This window comes from Pseudorca crassidens, chromosome 13 (genome assembly GCF_039906515.1).
Source record: "Pseudorca crassidens isolate mPseCra1 chromosome 13, mPseCra1.hap1, whole genome shotgun sequence".
Taxonomy (NCBI): Eukaryota; Metazoa; Chordata; class Mammalia; order Artiodactyla; family Delphinidae; genus Pseudorca; species Pseudorca crassidens.
The window spans coordinates 42,647,735-42,666,474 of record NC_090308.1 but is presented as its reverse complement, the minus strand read 5'-3'; the positions used below and the strand labels follow the sequence as shown (position 1 = coordinate 42,666,474).

Below are 18,740 nucleotides of genomic sequence, written 5' to 3'. Positions count from 1 at the left end.
GATGTCAGGAAGTAAAATTACTTCGTATATATATTTTTGGTTTTCCAAAGTGATTGTCATGCTGTGAAACCTGTGAACCCCTTTCCACCTCATGTCAACCCTGGAGATGAGAAGTTGGGTATCCCCCCTCCTTTTTACAGATAAGAAAATGGTAGCCCACGGAAGGCCAGGTTATCTGATGGCCTTCATCAAGTAAAAGCAGAGATGTATAGAAAACACTACTTGTATACCATTGAGTCAGATACACACATTTTTCTCCAAAAGAGAATTATTGTTACTTCTTAAATTCTAGACTCTTCAGATAGTAGAGTCCTCAATTTAAAAATGTTTTGGAAATACTGGTTATTTTATATTTTAATCAGCTAGGCTAGGAAACCAAACCTACAGCTAGGCCAAAATAAAGAAATTATTAAATTAATGGTTTTATTTTCCCTTGATGCCAAAGTTAATCGTGTTCTTTCTCTGAAGAGAGAGATTTAGTGTTATGCCCAAACTGCCCTTGAAAGTTGTTAAAGCATAAAATATTAATTCAAATCTTGATCTTCATTATAACACAAGAGGCAAATACAGTGTATCTTGGGTAATTGTCTCAAGAGTTGGGTGCAGTTAAGGGACCTTACTCAGAACATGGCTTAGCAGAGTTACCTATCCCCTCTTTCTATCATTTTGGTACATGTTAAGTAGACTATGATCATTACAAGAACCTATTACTGTTTTTGCTCAGATGGAAGATACTATATGATTATATTGTCTCAGATGTGATAGTAATTAGTAATAACTAATTGCATTGCATATAGCAATAACTAATGTTAATTATCAGGCACTGGTCTGAGGGCTTTATATATAGGTTAACTCGTTTAAACCTCACAACAATTCTGTGTGGTGCTTATTACCACAGAGGCTCACAGAGAAGTAATCTGCCCAGTCACATAACTGGGCAGAGCCAGGATGCCAACCCAGGCAGCCCGGGGCAGAGACTGCACTATTATCCACTGCAGTAACTACTGGCCCACTTCTGATCTGTCTTGAAATGCTCACCTTTGGGCTTACTTTCTCCTCCACAATAGATGAATAAAGAAGGGAAAAGAGACAGGCCAGCAAAGACTGACATGCTGTAGAACTTATAGAATCCCAGGTCTCAAAGGAAGTATCAGGACGTTGTCCAGACTCCTTCGTCAAATGGCACTACCTGTAGACCATTCAGCCAGATGCATTTTTCAATTCATCTCTAGGAAGGAATTATTATCGCTTCTCTTATTAATTCATTTCAGTATTTATAGCCTTCTCTGCTCTGAAGCTCTTCACACCCAACCTAACCAAGTCGTGTTAAGCGTGTTAGTCTGAGGTTTGGACATTGAAGCAATAACTAAAATTAAATTTGGATTCTCTGTGATTTTTTTAAATCCATGTTCCATTGGCATGGATCGCTGGCGTATACAAGCGTAAATAAAACGCATTTGGTTCCAGCGCCCTTTTAAAACTTTGCCACTGAGTGTACAGATGAAGAAGAAAGCACAGCAAGTGCATTCTCTGCTGGACATCTTTTCCAAGTAGTCCTCCTCCCCAAGAAGCTTTCCCTGTGCTCAACCTACGTTAGCACTCACAAGATCTCTGATCAGAACCCACAGGGGGCCTTTTCCCTGCCACGAGGTTCTGATTACTGAAGCCTCTCTCCTGAGCTGCATCCAACCTGAATATCAGGTTGCTGGTGAGGAGACTCATTCACTGGAACTGGCCTTTGGGGCAGTCCTGAACAGACCGTCCAGACTGCCGAACAGGGCTCCAGTGACCTACAACATAGGACACACGGAGCAGAGGAGCAGAGCATTTCCCTCCATGTTACACATTCCCAAAGTAGAAATGCGAGGGGCCCTGGAACTATCATCATTCGGTTCTGTGTAATAAGACTTTCGAAGGGAACTTTGGTGAACTCATAGCTCTAACTGACATTTTTTTGACATTCTTTTAGGCCCACCAAGTCATGTAAAGGATGAATTCTCATGCTTGTCTTGCTAATATTCGTGAAACCATGCAGAGTAGAGAAGGCCCTAGTAGTTGAAAAAAGGACATTCAAAGAAAGGAGGGATGACATGAGAAAAGGTAAACATGATGTTTTTGCATATATTATACCTGGTTGGGGGTCTGAGAGAAAGGTTAGATTCTCCTCTAATCATCCCGGTTGGCACTGGTGTCCTCCTCATCCACGGTTTTCCCTTTGCACTTGGCCTCTACTGAGGGAGAGGTGAGGAAAAGGGGAGAGACAGCTCCCCGCCACCAAATAATCCTGTTGCCGATTGCCCTCTGGCTGAGAACTCAGTCACCCAACTGCAGGGAACTCTATCTATTCTACTCCCTTAGTTTAATAAGAGTTGCCATCCTGTCTCATTTACCCTTTGAAGTTCTATTTCCATGCGTGGCAAATTCTAGCAATGACTTAAGATTGATTCAGGCCTGGACGGGAGGGAGGGCAGAGGTGGTGAGTGTTGGGATGTAGACTCCCTGACTGGAAGCTTCTCTTGCCACTCTTTCTGGGTAAATACTGCATTTTCTGTGCCCTTTCGAATAGGGGGAAACAACTTGTAATTTTAACCTCCCATTTGCTTAGAATCGTAAATCCTGTGCTTATGTGCAGGCACCTATACACCTTCTATCAAAATAAACAAGAAACCTTTTCTTAAACACTTAGTGATTGGTTACTTCAGAGTTGGGGATTTTTTAAAATAAAATTTAAACTGCTTTCCATATAAATGCCGTTTCCATAAATTGCATTTTTGAACATAATTCACTAGGAGTCAAAGCATGGAAGAAAAGTTGAAAGATATTTGAAAAGACTTTAAAAATAAATGAAACCAAAAAACATAAGATTCCTTTATAAAATTGCTTTAACAGTCTATGGATAATTTGCATGCAAATAATTCACATTTTGATTGTACTTGTGAAGGTCTTTGCTCTCTATGGTCCCTTCTTCCTTGCAAGATTTTTAAGATTTGTTGTTCTTCATTATTTGTTGCATATTTCTAAATTCTGAAGTAAAGGAAAAAAATGTCCTAAAGGCAATATCATTGTTATAGTTGCTGTTTGCACATAACTGAAGTTTTGACATTTACACAAACAACAGGATTAAGCAAATGTAAATTTCATATTTCCTCAATATCAGCTCTCCCTCATCTCCCATGAATAAATGAAACTCACAATACAAATACAGGATCCATACAATAGAATCTATTTATCTACAGATACCACACACACATAGACACACACACACACCACTAATGCATGCCTAAAGAGAAATCAGAGACCCCATGCCCTCAGACAGGCACAGACACAAATGATTATTCTCACTTGACAGACCAAGTGTACCGCTCTTTCCTTGTATTTCATTCCAGCCACAGAGGGCTGGATCAGGAACGAGACACTTGATAGCTGCTGTTTCCGTGGTTGAAATATTTGTGAAGTTAACGCACAATCTGAAAGCAGAAGCTAATAAATTATAGGGTGCTAATTGGAGCTGGAGCAGAGCTGTCAATCATGTTATCCTAAACACAGAGAGACCCTCATAACCTAAAAAGGCAAGGCAGCCTTCAGGAGGAGCGCCCAGTTGTCTCCAGCCTTGACCTCCACCCCAGTGGAAACACTGTCCAGGCAGAGTGGCCACTGGCAGAGTCGGCAGAGATGATTCTGCTAATCCAAGCTCACTTTAAGAAAATAGACAAATTGTCTTTGGGGGAAAAGAGTAAAATATTTGACTGAAAAATTAATGTTTAGAGAAACATATTGTTTAGAGAAATATATAGTGAATTTACTGGAATAATTAATACTTTGATAAAATGTTACTCTTTACTTGGAATTTTTCCACTTTAAAACACAAGTTTAACTCAATAAGAGAAAAATCTAAAGTTCTCCACGACACAGGGTCATGTCTACCTCAACTTACAGTGTTTCCATTGGTTTACCAGTGTACTCATGAAACGAAGCACCTCTAAAACAGAAATAAGGAGTCCAAATTTCCTTTGTCTTACGGAATTCATTTCTTTCATCTAGAAAAGCAACAGCAGCATATTTTCTGTTTGTTTTGTTCTTCAGATCTCCTAGTAAGCTCTAGTTCTACTTATCTCCCAAAATTTCAAAGTCACTAAAGTGATTTTGCTCAAACCATCCTCCTCTGTCATTATTATTTCCATTTCCTATCAAAACTGCGTAAATTAATAAATATACAATTTTCATTACATATAAGAAATTTAGTTTAAAGGTAGACTAAAATTTGGAAAACAAAACTAAAGAATTAAAATATTTTGATTCCTAATCAATATTTGCATGACTCTAACGATCTAGTTACCACTAGATTTTTACCAACATTTATTTAAGGAGTATATACTTTAGTCTATATATGTATTTACAAGTGGTAAAATACTCTGTTTACCTCATAATTTGGAAGCTTCTTTAGAATACTTCAGGTAAAAATAGTTTTCGCTCAGGAAGAGCAAATCAAGTATCTTAAAATTCTAAACACATAATTGCTTAAAACATGGATTATAATTGATGGGAATGTCAGAGCTTATTTTTTTTCCTGCTAATTCTCATTACTACAGCTTTGCCCTTATTTTTGGCAACTACATTATCAGCCCTGTGCCAGTAATGGTATTATCAAGAACTGGGATGGAAAACAAACAAAAATTAACAAAACTTTTTGTTATTGCTGTTTATTTTTACTAGGTACAATCCTTTTTCTTTTTCTTCTTCTAGTGCATTTTACCCAATGTGTAATCCATCTCAGAAAACAATAGGATGCTTTTTCCTCTAGTATCATATTACTTTTTTTCATTGTACCTGCTTTTTTATGGAATTTCTTGACATATCTGGGAGGTTATCTCAATATATCTAAAGGTTCTGTATTATTAGTATTCTTCCATCTTGCTTTGTGGAGTGTGAAATCCTGTTTTTACCTCGGGCAGTTTCTCCTCCACACTCAGAAACTGACAGAGGGCATTGACAGACAGATTTGGTAAGAAACACAAAGAACAGAGCTTATGATATTTGTTCTTCCTTGTTCAAAGGCTTCTTCTAAAAACACATTCTTCGCTTGTACTTTTTGAAAGGAGTAAGATAAGAGCCTAGGGACGTGTCAGACTTGTATCCCAAGGGAAAACCATGATGAAGTTGTATTCAGTTGGGATTGGTGAGAAGGGAAATTTTATTCACAATTTTATCCTTAACTGTTTCAAACTAGCTAGTAAATTTTAAAAATGATAATACAGGCACCACCATCTTACACTGAAGTTTGGGACACCTGGTTATTCGATGTTTAAGGACTGAAAAATTTTTAAACCTGCCAGTGAGGTACTGCCATCTCCCTTTTTTGTTTGCGATATAAAATATATTGAAACTATTTTAAATCAACTATACCCCAATAAAAATTAAAAAGGTTTTTAAAAATTTTAAATAAAATGTATTGAAACTAAAAAAGAAAAACAATGCTTCACTGCCATAAAATGTACCAGGCTGCAGGTTAATATAGGCTTTGGGTCTTAGGAGACGGAGGTAGAAAGAATAGGTACCACTGAATCTCCCTGTGTCACAGAACAAGGGCAAGGCATTAAGTTAAAACAAGACAAAATTATACCACTTAATAATGTATATTCTTTCAGATCATAAAAGCTTCTGACTACATTTTTACTGCTATTTTAGAGAGCAAATTTAATTCTTGTCACTTCCTTTATTAGAGGAACTTCTAATTTGAACTCAAATTACCCATGCTTTATTCTCCTTCTCCTTAGTTATTATAAACAGAAAAGTTCTAAAAGTGGTATTATAGAAAATGCTTTGCGTGTTATCTGCTCGTTTCCTGATCTAGTTCTTATGCTTGTCCTATATGTCCATATGGTTGCTCAGAATGAAGTTAGAGCTATTTTGTCACAGTTCTCAGGAGGACATCAAGCTCACTACGAGACTATTTCAGCTCAAGAGTACATCATCTAGAAGTGACCAGAGTACTTATCACAATTCTAGTTGACTGCTCCTCTGGGTTGGTGCACTCGGCAGTGTTTTTCTCATATTCCACAGAAGGTTCCTGGTAAATTCCTTCCTCCCATTCTGTTAGAAACCCTTCACCCTAACTACCTTCTCATCCAAATGCTATCTGTTCTTCAACATCTCACGTAAGTTTCTGCCTCTTCCTGGAAGCCTTATCTCCACACCAGACACAGTACGTGGTCTCACCCATATCAGAACTCCTACCAACTAATGTCTCTGCCATTTTTTTGCCATTTATTATTTAGCATCTTGGGACACAAGTTCAGAATTTAAAAGGTTGCAGTAACCCTAAAGATTATCTCATTCTCCCTTGACTTATTCTTTACCCCCTCAGCTGGATATTTAAGTACATTGAGCAGGTACTACCAACTATTGTGGAAAAAATACACAAATTATTGCATTAAACTTTTTATTTTACATGCAAACCAATTTTAAAATACAGGTTCATCTGAGGTTTAATGTCCAAGTTAAAAAAAAGAAAATAAAAATAGTCTGGAAGCTGCTTCAGTAAAGAAAATCCTCTTGTTAAAAGGAGTGGGGAGAGGTTCTTCACTTTTAGGAGGCAGTGTCAAATATCCTTTTTCTGCACTTGTATACTGATCCTCAATCTCTGTCTTCTGCTCAAGGACATCCCTTCAACTATTGTCCTCTCTTTTCCTGCATCATCATTTCTCCCTCTCTACTGGATCATTCCCATTAATATAAAACAGGCTGCAATATTTCCTGCCTTAAAAAAAAAAAAAAAGCAACCTTCTTTGACCCTGTCTCCTTTTAGTTACTAACTCATTTCTCTGCTCCCTTTAAATGGCAGCGAGCCTTAAATGAGTCATCCTCTTGCTCTCTCCACTTACTTTTCCATTTTCTCTTGTACCCACTCTAGCTTAGCTTCCACTGCACACACACCTGTCAAGGTCATCAGCTAGCTCTGTGTAAACCTGAAGATCAGCTCTCTGTAACCTTTTACTTGTCTCATCAATAGGGTGATACATCAGTGAAGATCCTGCCATAAGCAGAGGTCAAGCCATATACCATGCACTTGAGGCCTTATTAATATGTTCTAGCAAAGATACTACACCTGGCATAGCAGTTGCAATTGGGCTACTATTTGATTTAACTCATGCTACACTACAGCCATGCTCCAGGATCCATGTGGTTTCTGCAGAAGCTCTGGTGAATTAAAAGGAGGTGTGACAGAAACCATGAACCCTGTGACGTTTTGAACATAAATGCTGGCACTAATCATTGTAATTCCCCAGGATCCTATTTTATTTTTGACTTACTATCTTGGCTAGGGGAGGGAAGAGAGGAGGGCAGCAGTTCCAGAGGTTTCCGCTTGGCCTTCCACACCATGATATATTTTACCCCACAGGCCAAGGATCCAGTGATTCAACCACCAAGTATGTCAACCCCTATTACACATTTATAGAGTGTATAAATGTGTGACCCCCCCCACCAGTGGGGTCACGGACCCGGTGGACACACTGTAGGTTGGCCTTTAGCCAGGACTCAATTTGATACCTGGCTCCATAAACCCCACCCTAACAAAGGGGCTATGATGATGCTTCAGGTCTCTAGATACCAAAGTCAACTCAGATCCTGCGTCTAATAGTCTGAAATGTCTGGGGATTCCCAGTGCACAGTACTGGAATAAATGGCCACAGTGCCCTGTGGTGGAATCATCATAGTATATACCGTGATGGTGTTGCAGATTCTGTCCTAGGACCTGTCCACTTCTTCAGTCAATGGGTTACAGATCTGTACAATGGTGATTTTTATTCAGGTGACCACATCGGCCTCCTAACTCCTCCATTTTTGCCTTTCTCTGATTGTAAATGGTAAGCACTGCTGCCCTTCTGTTTTGTCCTGGGGACAACATGCTTTATTAACCATCTCCACAACTCCCTATGCTCAAGCTTCTTTGGGTGCCTCTCCATCATCATGGTGATGGGGGTCCCCTGGCTTCTAGTAGTCCAGTGCAGCCATCTGGTATCTATTATTTCAGGGCTGTGTCATGTCCATAGATTTTAACGAGCCCAGATGTGGATGGCCTGCAGAGGAGGCCATTACTGAGCTGCTTAGTGATGCTCAGCGAGGCACCCCTCTCATCATCCTGTTCCTAATGACCTTAGTGTGTCCTTTGGTGGGTCTTCTGGCCTCACATAATATGTCCGTGCCAGCATTCCCACTTCCCTCCGTCTTTTTATTCCTTCCTCTCCCATCTGACAGGGCATCTCAGCATGGGCCTTTGTTTTCTCCAGGCTTCCGAGTCTACCCTAGCTGAAAGTTTGCCTTGGGTCTTTTCCAAGATGTTAAAATTTCATGTTCCAGGAAGTCCCACTGAGTGAATGAATTCCTGCTTATCCAGTCTTACCTTCCCACCCCCTTACTCACGTACCCTCCGAATGTAATCCCAGCATTACTCCCCTGGCTCCCACCATTAGATGCTAGCTAATTCTTAGAGCTCCTTTGAGATGTAATCTCTTTCCTTCTTTATCAGACCCAGCATATCCCAAGTCAGGTTAGGCTGGGATTTAACCCTGGTTATCAACCTGGCAGTCTCCATCAGAGGTAGGTGCAGCTCCCAAGGGGGCACCTGTTGCCTTGCTGGGGACAGGCCACAGGAGTATCTCCCTGCACAGAGAAAGTGCTAGCTCTTACGTTAGAGGTATGAGCCATCTCGACAAGCAGTGAGGTGTGAGAGGGGTCAGCAGAGCCAAATTCCTTGGGGGCATCCATCCAGTTGCCCCCATGCAGGGTTTCAGGGTCACAGGTTTTCTCAACAGACCTACCTTGACTATCACATGTGGGGCTTGCCCCTCAGTTGTGTCTACTCTTACTCCACAGTTTATAAGCGCCTCTTTTTAACCTATCAGAGACACCTTCTAGCTCTCACAATTAGCCTTTATTTGCTACATACCCTTAATTTCTCATGATCCTTCTGCTGGGAATCAGTACAGCTGTTCTGCAGGGAAACAGCCAGTGAGTTCCACTGTTCTCATAGGCATCATCGCCTCTATATCTTTCAAAGGCCTGAATCATCACGTTGGCAAAGGTGTTCCCCTCCAAGGGATATTTTTCTCGTTCACCACTGGTGAAATTCGTAGCATTTGGGCTGCCATGTTGTGCCCAGGACTGTCTGTGCCCCACATATCTATCACTCATGATGAGGTCGTCTTAGCCACTTGGGTGATGAGTGAGCCAGACCCCAAATCCCATCTCGCTACCTGTTTTCTTGGGCCATTCCTGGTACTATTTGTAGTAGTTAAGGGCCTCAAAGAAACAGATGCCAAGAGGAATAGATGTGCAAATGATTTGTTGGGAGAAAGGCCTGGGAAGGATAAAGGGGGAGAGACAAAGGGTAGGTGAAAAAAGCCTTCAGGTTGCAATGCAGGCCTGACACCTGTTAAGAAGAGAGAAAAGGGAGGATTGGATAGGGAAAACCTGAGATTACAGTGCAATTCTGGGAAAGTCTCAGCCAGACTGATAGTCAGTCCCCAAGTCAAAATGGCCTGTTGGTGGCCAAATAATGTCCAGATCAGGCAGGAATGGCCCATTCCTGGTACTCCCCTGTGTTTAGTCAGTGGCTGGAAATGGCCCAAGGGAAGCATGACCTGGCATGAATGTCACAGTAGATCTGAAGGTACAGCAGCTGGAGGTGTCAGTTAGCCGTGCTCCCCAAAGCAGGTTCTCTTGAAAGATGATCTAAATAGCACACCTCTGTGTCCACCGCAGGGGACCATATAATTTATGGTCTGAACAAGATCACTTATAAGTGTGAAAGGGACACTGGTAATAATCCAGGACAAAGGCATAAACTGGGACTATCTCAGGCAAATTAAGACATATGGTTACCTTACCTGTCAATAATATTTGACACAGTTCATAATTCCATCCTTCTTCAAACACTTTGTTCATTTGGCTTCCAGGATTCCATGCACTCTTGATTTTCATGCTACTTTTCTGACCCCTCCTTCTCAGTCTTCTTTGGTAGTCTCTCCTCAGCTCCCTAATGTCTAAACATGGAATGATTTTGGCCTCAGTCCTTGGACCTTCTTTTTTATACACACCCCTGGTTGAGCTGGACCAGTTTCATGGCTACTCTCAGCCTTATCTATATACTGACAACTCTCCAGCCTGAACCCTCTCCTTAATCCCCTGTCCCACTGCATAGTCAGCCTCTCACTTAGATCTCTAAAAATCATCTCAAAACTAACATATCCTAAACCGAACCTCTAATTGCCATCCTGCCTCTCAAAATGAATCATCTCTCCTTCAGTCTTTCCCACCTGATAAATGGTAACTTCCATTCTTCCCACTGCTCAGATTAAAAATCTTAATCTTTTCTTCCCTTGTACTCCGTATCTAATCCATCAGCAAAACCTTCAAAAGAAACAGAATCAACCACTTTCACTGCTGTTTCATCACCTTCCCTGCCAAGCCATCATCACCTCGTGGTTAATTATCATAACTTTCTAACTGATTTTCCTGTTTCTACCTTTCTGCCCCACCCTACTCTCAGTCCCTTCTTCACATGGGCTCTGGAATGATCCTTTAAAACCAAAGTCAAATCATGTCTCTCATATGTTCAAAATTCCCTAGTGTCTTCCTATCAGGTAAAAAGTCCCTACCATGGCCTGTATGATCTAACCACCACTACCACTCTCCCCTCCTTCCCTCCCTTTTTTTATTGCTATTGAGTTATATGAATTCTTTGTATATTTAGCCTACTAGCCCCTTATCAGATTTATGATTTGCAATTATTTTCTCGCATCCAGTAGATTGCCTTTTAATTTTGTCGATTTTGTTTTGTTTTTGCTATGCAAAAGCTTTTTAGTTTCATGCAGTTCCACTTGTTTATTTTTGCTTTTGTTGCTTTTGTTTTTGGTGTCAGATTCAAAACATCATTGCCAAGACATATGTCAGGGAGCTTACCACCTGTGTTTTCTTCTAGAAGTTTTAAGGTTTCAGGTCTTATATTCAAGCCTTTAATCCATTTTAAGTTAACTTTTGTTAACTAAAGGGAGTTATGTATAAGATAGCAATCCAGTTTCATTCTTTTGTGTGTGGCTGTCCAATTTTCCCAATGCCATTTATTGAAGGGACTATCCTTTCCCCATTGTATATTATTGCCTCCATATTCTGTCATGAGTTAATTGATGATACATGCATGGGTTTATTTCTGGGTTCTCTATTCTCTTCCATTAATCTATGTGTCTGTTTTATATCAATACTACTACTGTTTTAATTCTATAGTTTTGTAATATAGTTTGAAATCAGGAAGCATGATGTCTCCAGCTTCATTCTCCTGTCTCAAGATTGCTTTGGCTATTCAGGGTCTTTGTGTCTTCTTCAGTTTTTTTTCATTACTGTCTTATCGTTTTCAAAATATCATTCTTTCACCTCCTCGGTTAGATTTATTCCGAGGTATTTTATTCTTTTTGTTGCAATTGTAAATGGGGTTGTTTTTTTAATTTCTCTCTCTGATAGCTCATTGTTAATGTAAAGTAAGGCAACAGACTTTTGTGTATTGATTTTGTATCCTGCAACTTTACTGAATTTGTTTATTAGTTCTAATAGTTTTTCGATGGAGTCTTTAGAGTTTTCTGTATATAATGTCATATTATTTGCAAATAGTGACAGTTTTACTTCTTCTTTCTCTATTTTTTTTTTTTTTTTTGCGGTACGCGGGCCTCTCACTGCTGTGGCCTCTCACGCTGCAGAGCACAGGCTCTGGACGCACAGGCTCAGTGGCCATGGCTCACGGGCCCAGCCGCTCCGCGGCATGTGGGATCTTCTCGGACTGGGGCACGAACCCGTGTCCCCTGCATCGGCAGGTGGACTCTCAACCACTGCGCCACCAGGGAAGCCCCCTTCTTTCTCAATTTGGATGCTTTTTATTTCTTTTTCTTGCCTAATTACTCTTGCTAGGACTTCAAATAGTATATTGAATAAAAGTTGTGAGAGTGGACATCTTTGTCTTGTTCCTGATCTTAGAGGAAAAGCTTTTAGCTTTTCACTGTTGAGTATGATGTTAGCTGTGAGCTTCTCATGTACAGTCTATTATATTGAGATACCTTCCCTCTATACCCACTTTGTTGAGAGTTATTATCATAAATGGATGCTGAATTTTGTCAAATGCTTTTTCTGCATCTCTATTGAGATGATCTACTGAGATCACATGATGTTTATCCTTCATTTTGTTAATTCAGTGTATCACACTGACTCATTTGTGGATGTTTGAACCATCTTTGCAACCTGGAATAAATCCCCCTTGATCATGGTGTATGAATCTTTTAATGTATTGTCATATATATTTTTGTTTTTTATTTACCATGTCTTCTCCCCCATCTATTGATAGAATGTTAGAATGTGGCCTCCATCAAGGCAAAGACTTAGCTTTGTTTATTGCTCTATTCCTAGCACCTATAACAATGCTTCCTGTGTAGTAAGCATTCAATAATATTTATGAATGAGTGAATGAATCTACATGGGAACACTAAACAGCGGTATATCCATCGTAAGGGATGTATGCAGTCATTAGAAACATTCACAAAGAATTTTTAATGATAAGGGGGAAGGAAAGCTTATGCAATAAAGTAAGTGGGGAAAAAAAAAAAAAAAAACAAGAGAAATACAACTACTGCAGCCATGAAAATAAGCTCACATGGGGAAGAAAAAAAAAAACCTGGAAGGAAATATTCTAAAATATATACAATGGAGTTTGGGTTGTATATTTTGTCCCCTTGATTCTTCTAGTTGTGAAAAGCCTAGAAGGATTGGGATGGGTCTTCTGGTTTGGGCACCCCATAGCCTTGACCAATGCAAAAAGCAAAATTGGATGGGCTCCTCTTTACCAAAGAGAGAAGGTCAAAGAGAAGTCAAGGACAACTTAAAATTTATGACATTTATTCTACATCCATAAGGCTATTCTGAGGATAAAAGTTGGGTTTAAGATGGGAGAAATGCTAATGATAAAATAATTTTTTGCCTCCTTTAACATCCTTTACCATCATTTCAAGGGCTTTCAGAATTTCAGGCCTCACCTAAGTTTGATCTGAACCTCAAAGCAGTCCACCAACTTCTGTAATGTGTCTAGGTCTCAAGAGATAACTCAGGATCTAAAGAATCCTCTTGAGCCCCTCTTGACAGTAGACCAATCTTCTGGCATCCCTTCCATGAGCCAAAAGTGAAGACTTGTGAAGTGTATTGGAAAAGGATGATGAGAAAGCCAATTCATCCATTAAGTATGAATACTTACTTTAGATTAAAGGTATAAAATGTTAAAAGACATCACCCTGTCTTCAGAAAGCTTGCAATTTATTCGAGTAGATAAAATACATAGAAATAGAACAGGAATACATATAGTTGCCAGCAAATGAGATATAAAGACAAGGGCAACAGTAATTCTGAGAAGTGAGAGGGGAGGGAGTTAGGGACAAGCCTTTCCAAAAAGTTGGAATATGAACTGATCCTAAAGGAAGACTGGAATTTAGATCAGCAGAGAAGAATAGGTGAGAACATTCCAATAGGCCAGGGAAAACCAGGATGGGTAAGCAACACAGAGGGTATCTGAGACCAGGGACAGGCTCTTTTCTCCAGGACATTTTGAATAAAGCATTTTCAACAGAATTATAGCAACACATTAATTTTATCCAGGTAAATTTTGTTCAACTGGCAATGTTAAACCATAATAATCTTATGGATTATTTCTTTTCCTTGAACAATTTAAAATGAAGGTTAGATTTATTGATCAGCTTTTGTATTGTTTTGTTTCGTTCATACCAATTATAACTTCTGCCTTTGGGAGCCATTATTTTTCTCAAGTCTAACATTCCCAGGTCGTATTTTGCAGATAAAAGATTTATCAATAAGGTTTTATTCTTCTGTTAATTTTTAGTGAAGAACATATTTTAACAAGTGCCAATTTTAGCCATTGCCAATTTTTTCCCTCTTGATTACAAAATCTAATTTTTCCAGAATTAACTTACATGGTTTTCAGTATTACCAGCCATTTGTATTTTTATCAATTACTTTCATCTATAATAAATTTCCCTATGAGATTTCAGCCACTATTTTATGTTACATTAAGTATTTCTACCAATATTACTCATTATGAATTATAAAAAAGGACTACTAATTTGCACTTATATCCTAGCTGAAACATGATATTTAACGGGCCGTTCCCCTCAGCTATTCTATAAATTTCTCTATTGTAATGCAAATGATTGTAATGTAATCATTTGCATTACAATTACCAGATTGCATTACCAGATTGTAATGCAAATGTATTGTACTGAAAATCGAATTCTTCTATATGCTTCTCATCCCTTTGTGTATTCCAAAATAAAGGTCTGTGACACTGGCAGAGCAAAAGTCACGGTTGCAAGAAACAGAAACTGACTCTGGCTGATTTAAAAGAAAAACATTTATTAACAGGCTGTGGAGATAATTTTAAAAAAAGCTTTGATGACTCATCTACTACAGAATGAAATTCAAACTCTGTGGTTTAGCACTAAGACCCTCTACTGTCTGCTCTTCCCTATCTCTCATTTCTTTTGCTTCTCCCAGGACAGGATGAACTGTTAATGCCAGTGTTTGTAGATGACCACACTCCATGTTACCCATTTTCTTTATTTTTGAAACTGCTACCTGGCCAAATGCTCAGTACTGTGAACTACACTAGTAGTTATAGTAGGTGAACTACACTCCATATAGGCAGGGATTTTGTTTTGTTCATTGCTGTATTTCTAGTGCTTGGAACAGAACGTGGCATGTAGTAACTATGTGTTGAATAAATTATTAAAGGATTGAATCAATAAATGTAAATACAGGGCGGGGGAAAGGCTATGGAGATAAGTCACAGAATCCCTGGGAGGGCTTGAGAACCCAACTCAGAGGCTATGGAACAGGGAGCCCGGCCAGAAGCAGACAGCAGAACCAGGCCAGTCTGGCCTCCCCAGCTGCCAGAGGCACCAGGCTCCAGACTTGCTCTGCAGACTCTCCTGGCCCTGGACACTGCATGCTGGGAGCTAGACCAACTGCAATTGCCACCGTCACCAGGGACGACTCACTGTGGTTCCTATTTCTTTGCTTCCTTCGCTCTCAATTAGAAGCCTATGGTGGCTGTGTCTGAGTGGTAGGGGCTAGGGTCACTTGCCTGCCTTCTTACTGTGAGAAATCTCAGGGAAGCAAATGGAGCATAGCTTCCACTCGGAATATAATGGTAGAGGAATTCCCCAACACAGGAAGGGGCATCATATGCTGGGCTAACAAAAAGAATGATCAGTGTCCATTAGAAAGTCAAAAGATCAGAGGGAAAATATTCTGCCTTGTTCAGTGAGATGACAGATGTGGCAGAGTGGCCATAAATCCTGGACCTTTACTTGGGGGCTGTTCACCACAGAATTGACACATTGACCTCCCTGTGTTCCTCATCATACAGCCTATCATCTGTGCAGGTTCTCAGGCAGTAGGCAGATTTTAAAATGAACTAAATGATCCAAGGTGAAAACAAACGTGTTCCTCTTCCACAGTAGTTTTTAGCAAATGTTATGATCTAAGTGTTCTTTATAGCTCGTGAACATCCTGTATACTGCAACTAAGTAACACACAATACTTTCATTGGTGTTGCTATTAGAGCATGTGAGGCTTTCAGATTTAAATGGGTAACTGCAAAAATACGACTGGCTTTAAATCAGAGTGTTTCTCTGCAGCAATTTTTTAATTGCTCTCATTTAGGTGCTCTCATTTAATTTTTAATAGTTCTCATTTAGGTGTTTATTATTTTGTGTGGTTGCTAAAAATCACACAGCTTGAATTAACGTTATATAATCATTTATGTTTAATTTTAAGGACACTTGGATAGTAAATGTAATCCTAAGTATGTTATGTATAAAAGATATGGCAAACAAAAACCATCTTTATATTAGCTAATTTCTGGAACAGCACACAAGTCACAGAGTGATTTTTATATGACCCAAAGATCGTGGAATGCTAAGTTTAGAACGTAGAGACCTTCATAGTCCTGTTGTCATTATGACTGAAGCTACTGTTCCAAGTCTCCAAAATACAAAGTATTTTAGAGTCGTCATTAAGGACAATACTTTATTGTAGTAATAGCTTTCCAGATGACTTCTCATGTCATCGGTGCTAGTTCCTTCTGTATGTGTAGAGTTATTTAGTCACTTCCTTTGTCCCTTTTGGGATAATCTGTAGTTCATTTGGCCCCTTGAGCACACTTCTCATCCTCCTCCTTCAGGTCCCTAAACATAAGTGTTGAGTCTTTAACCATCTAACTAAGATGTTTCTCTTACAGCCCAGACTGAAGGGTGGGCAGTGGCCTAAGGGACCTCGGGGTGAGGAATCACAGTTTCATTTCCAGACTCATAAGTCTTTCTAAGCTTTCCCAAATGCTCAAAGGTTCACCTCAGAATTCTGCTGAAGGTTAGACAGTTGGTATGGGATTGTCACAACTAAAACCAAATGGCTCTTGGGGCCAAGATGAGAACTCAGGAACTTCCCTGTGTTCATTCAGAGTCATAGACCACCACCCACAACATGTATCATTCTACTAGGCTTTCTTTCAGCAACTACTTAATGGGAGGAGTGTTCCTCTCAACTCTGCATTTCCCAAACAGAGCTATTAATCAGACCCATCTCCACATCCACTGTGAGTGAGACAGGCATAGTTCAGGCCCTCAGGCTTGCCAGGAGGGCAGTAAGCCACTTGTTTTTCTTGGCAGATGTCTTTGTCTGCATGTGATTCCTTCTCTTCTTTCCTCCGACCACAAGATTCGGATGCCTTGGAGCTTAGAGGACCCTCAGAATTTGCTTCACCTTGTCTGCATTCCGTAGCCAGTACCACATAGTTTAACCCTTCTTGGTTCTTGGTTTCCAGTAAAGCAGTTGACATAACGTCATCTGAATTCAAACAAATCCTATGACCATCTTCATCTGTGAAAAAAAATACAAAAGTTATTCTAGCATCTGTTTGGTTTCCTTTATCTGTACTCTCCAGGCTGTATGAGAATTAGAACAACACCAGCCTTACCCATTGGTTCAGCAAATATTTATGATGCCCACTAAGGGAACACAAAAGTCCAAGACATGTTCCCTGTCCTTGACGCTACTGCAGTGTAGTAGGAAAGCAGAAATAGTACCATGGAAGGTCATGTGTGCGTATATAAGAAAGGAGTACATAAAGTGATGAGAGCACAGAGGTGATTAACTCTGCCATAACAGGTGAAACAGGTCATGGTCTTTGTGACAGGAATTAAGTGGCCCTAGGGCAGCCCTTTTTGTGTGAAGTGCTTACCCTTTCATCTTGCCACATCAGCTAAAACACCTACCTTTAAAGATGTATTTCTTTAGATAAAGTAATTTAATCATTTATTAAGCTAATATCTATTGCATGCCTACTACACACCAGGCTGTGTCCTAGGTATTGATGATACAGCAGTGAACAAAATACATTTGTTGCTATTTGGGGTTTACATTCTAATGGGGAGAGACAGACAATAAACTAGTGCAAAACTAAATTTATGTCGGGTGGTAATAAGCACTGATATGAAATATAATAATAATAATTGTTATTAATACTTACAGAGTACTTACTACGTACCAGGCACTGTTCTAAGCGAAATGCATATATTAACTCATTCTCCTGTTAAGTCAGTACTGGCACTATCTCCATTTAACAGATGAGGAAATTGAGGACAGAGGAGTTTAACAATTTTCCCAAGGTCACACAACTAGAATTTGAACCTAAACTGTCTGGCTCTAGTCTGTGTCCTCATGTTCACCTCCCTGAGGGGAGAGTGGAGCTGCCGTGCTGTGTGACAGGAAGGTGGTGGGCAGTGTGCCCTGCAGGAGTCCTTGAGAGGCACTGACTCCAGACACACATGTTTGTGAGGTGGGCCTGGCAATAGAAAGATGGGCAGCCAGAGGGTAGTTTGACCTTCTTCACAATTGTGCTCATATTATTTTGTCTTTCTCTACTTAGAAGCTGACCTTCTTACTTAGAAAAGTATAAGAATTCTTGTTGAAACCTAATTGCAGGGTTTCTGAAACATTCCGCAAAATTCTAGGGAGTCAACAAGATAAATATGCAAATGTATATTGTGGGAATTATTTGCTTTTTAACAATGCTTTCCAATCTCTGGGTGTTACTACCTGGATGAAAAATTTACAGTCGGAAATATTACTGTCCTTTCATACAGCATCACGTTTTACTAATCAGAAACATTCCAGTCAGTAGATGCAGGTCCTTCCCTTTCTCCTCCTCCTACTTCCAGCACAAGAGCATCCAAATGTGCGGGTGAGGCCTGCCGGGCTGCCAAGCTTCTGTGCTTGGCCCTGACCTACACCCAGGCTGGATTTATTTAATATGGGGAAATTTTAAATAATTTCAAAGGACTAAGGGAAGCACCATTGCATCTATTCCTCCCTGATGGAATTTAACGGATCTACCTATGACCAAGTTCCAAGCCTGAACTACAAAGCCTATTTTATTAAAGAAGCATGTGAATCACTGTCCTTGCTCTGTCTTCTTAGGTGTTTATTTCATTTTCAGACACTCCCCCACTGCTGAAGAACAAGAAGCCCGAGCTACAGGCTCACAGGTTCTTGGGCATCACCCCATGTTCCTCTTCATTGTTCAAACATCATTCTAGTATATTTCAAACCACACAAATAGTCAGATAGTGTTGTAA

General features: G+C 39.8%; 2 protein-coding genes across 3 annotated transcripts in view; one reads left to right on the top strand and one right to left on the bottom strand.

Annotated features, from left to right (window-relative positions):
• Positions 1 to 56: 56 nt before the first annotated feature.
• The window catches only part of DCBLD1 (discoidin, CUB and LCCL domain containing 1), a 246,495-nt gene continuing 227,811 nt past the window's right edge, over positions 57 to 18,740 (top strand). For both annotated transcript variants that reach the window (XM_067702268.1, XM_067702267.1), the window contains exon 1: positions 57 to 2,100. The gene's annotated coding sequence lies outside the window, so the exon portion shown is untranslated. The remainder of the gene's footprint in view (positions 2,101 to 18,740) is intronic.
• The window catches only part of ROS1 (ROS proto-oncogene 1, receptor tyrosine kinase), a 90,373-nt gene continuing 86,070 nt past the window's right edge, over positions 14,438 to 18,740 (bottom strand). Inside the window, 1 exon segment of the mRNA XM_067702895.1 lies at positions 14,438 to 16,983. Coding sequence (XP_067558996.1) covers positions 16,673 to 16,983 — 311 coding nt within the window. The 3' untranslated portion in view covers positions 14,438 to 16,672.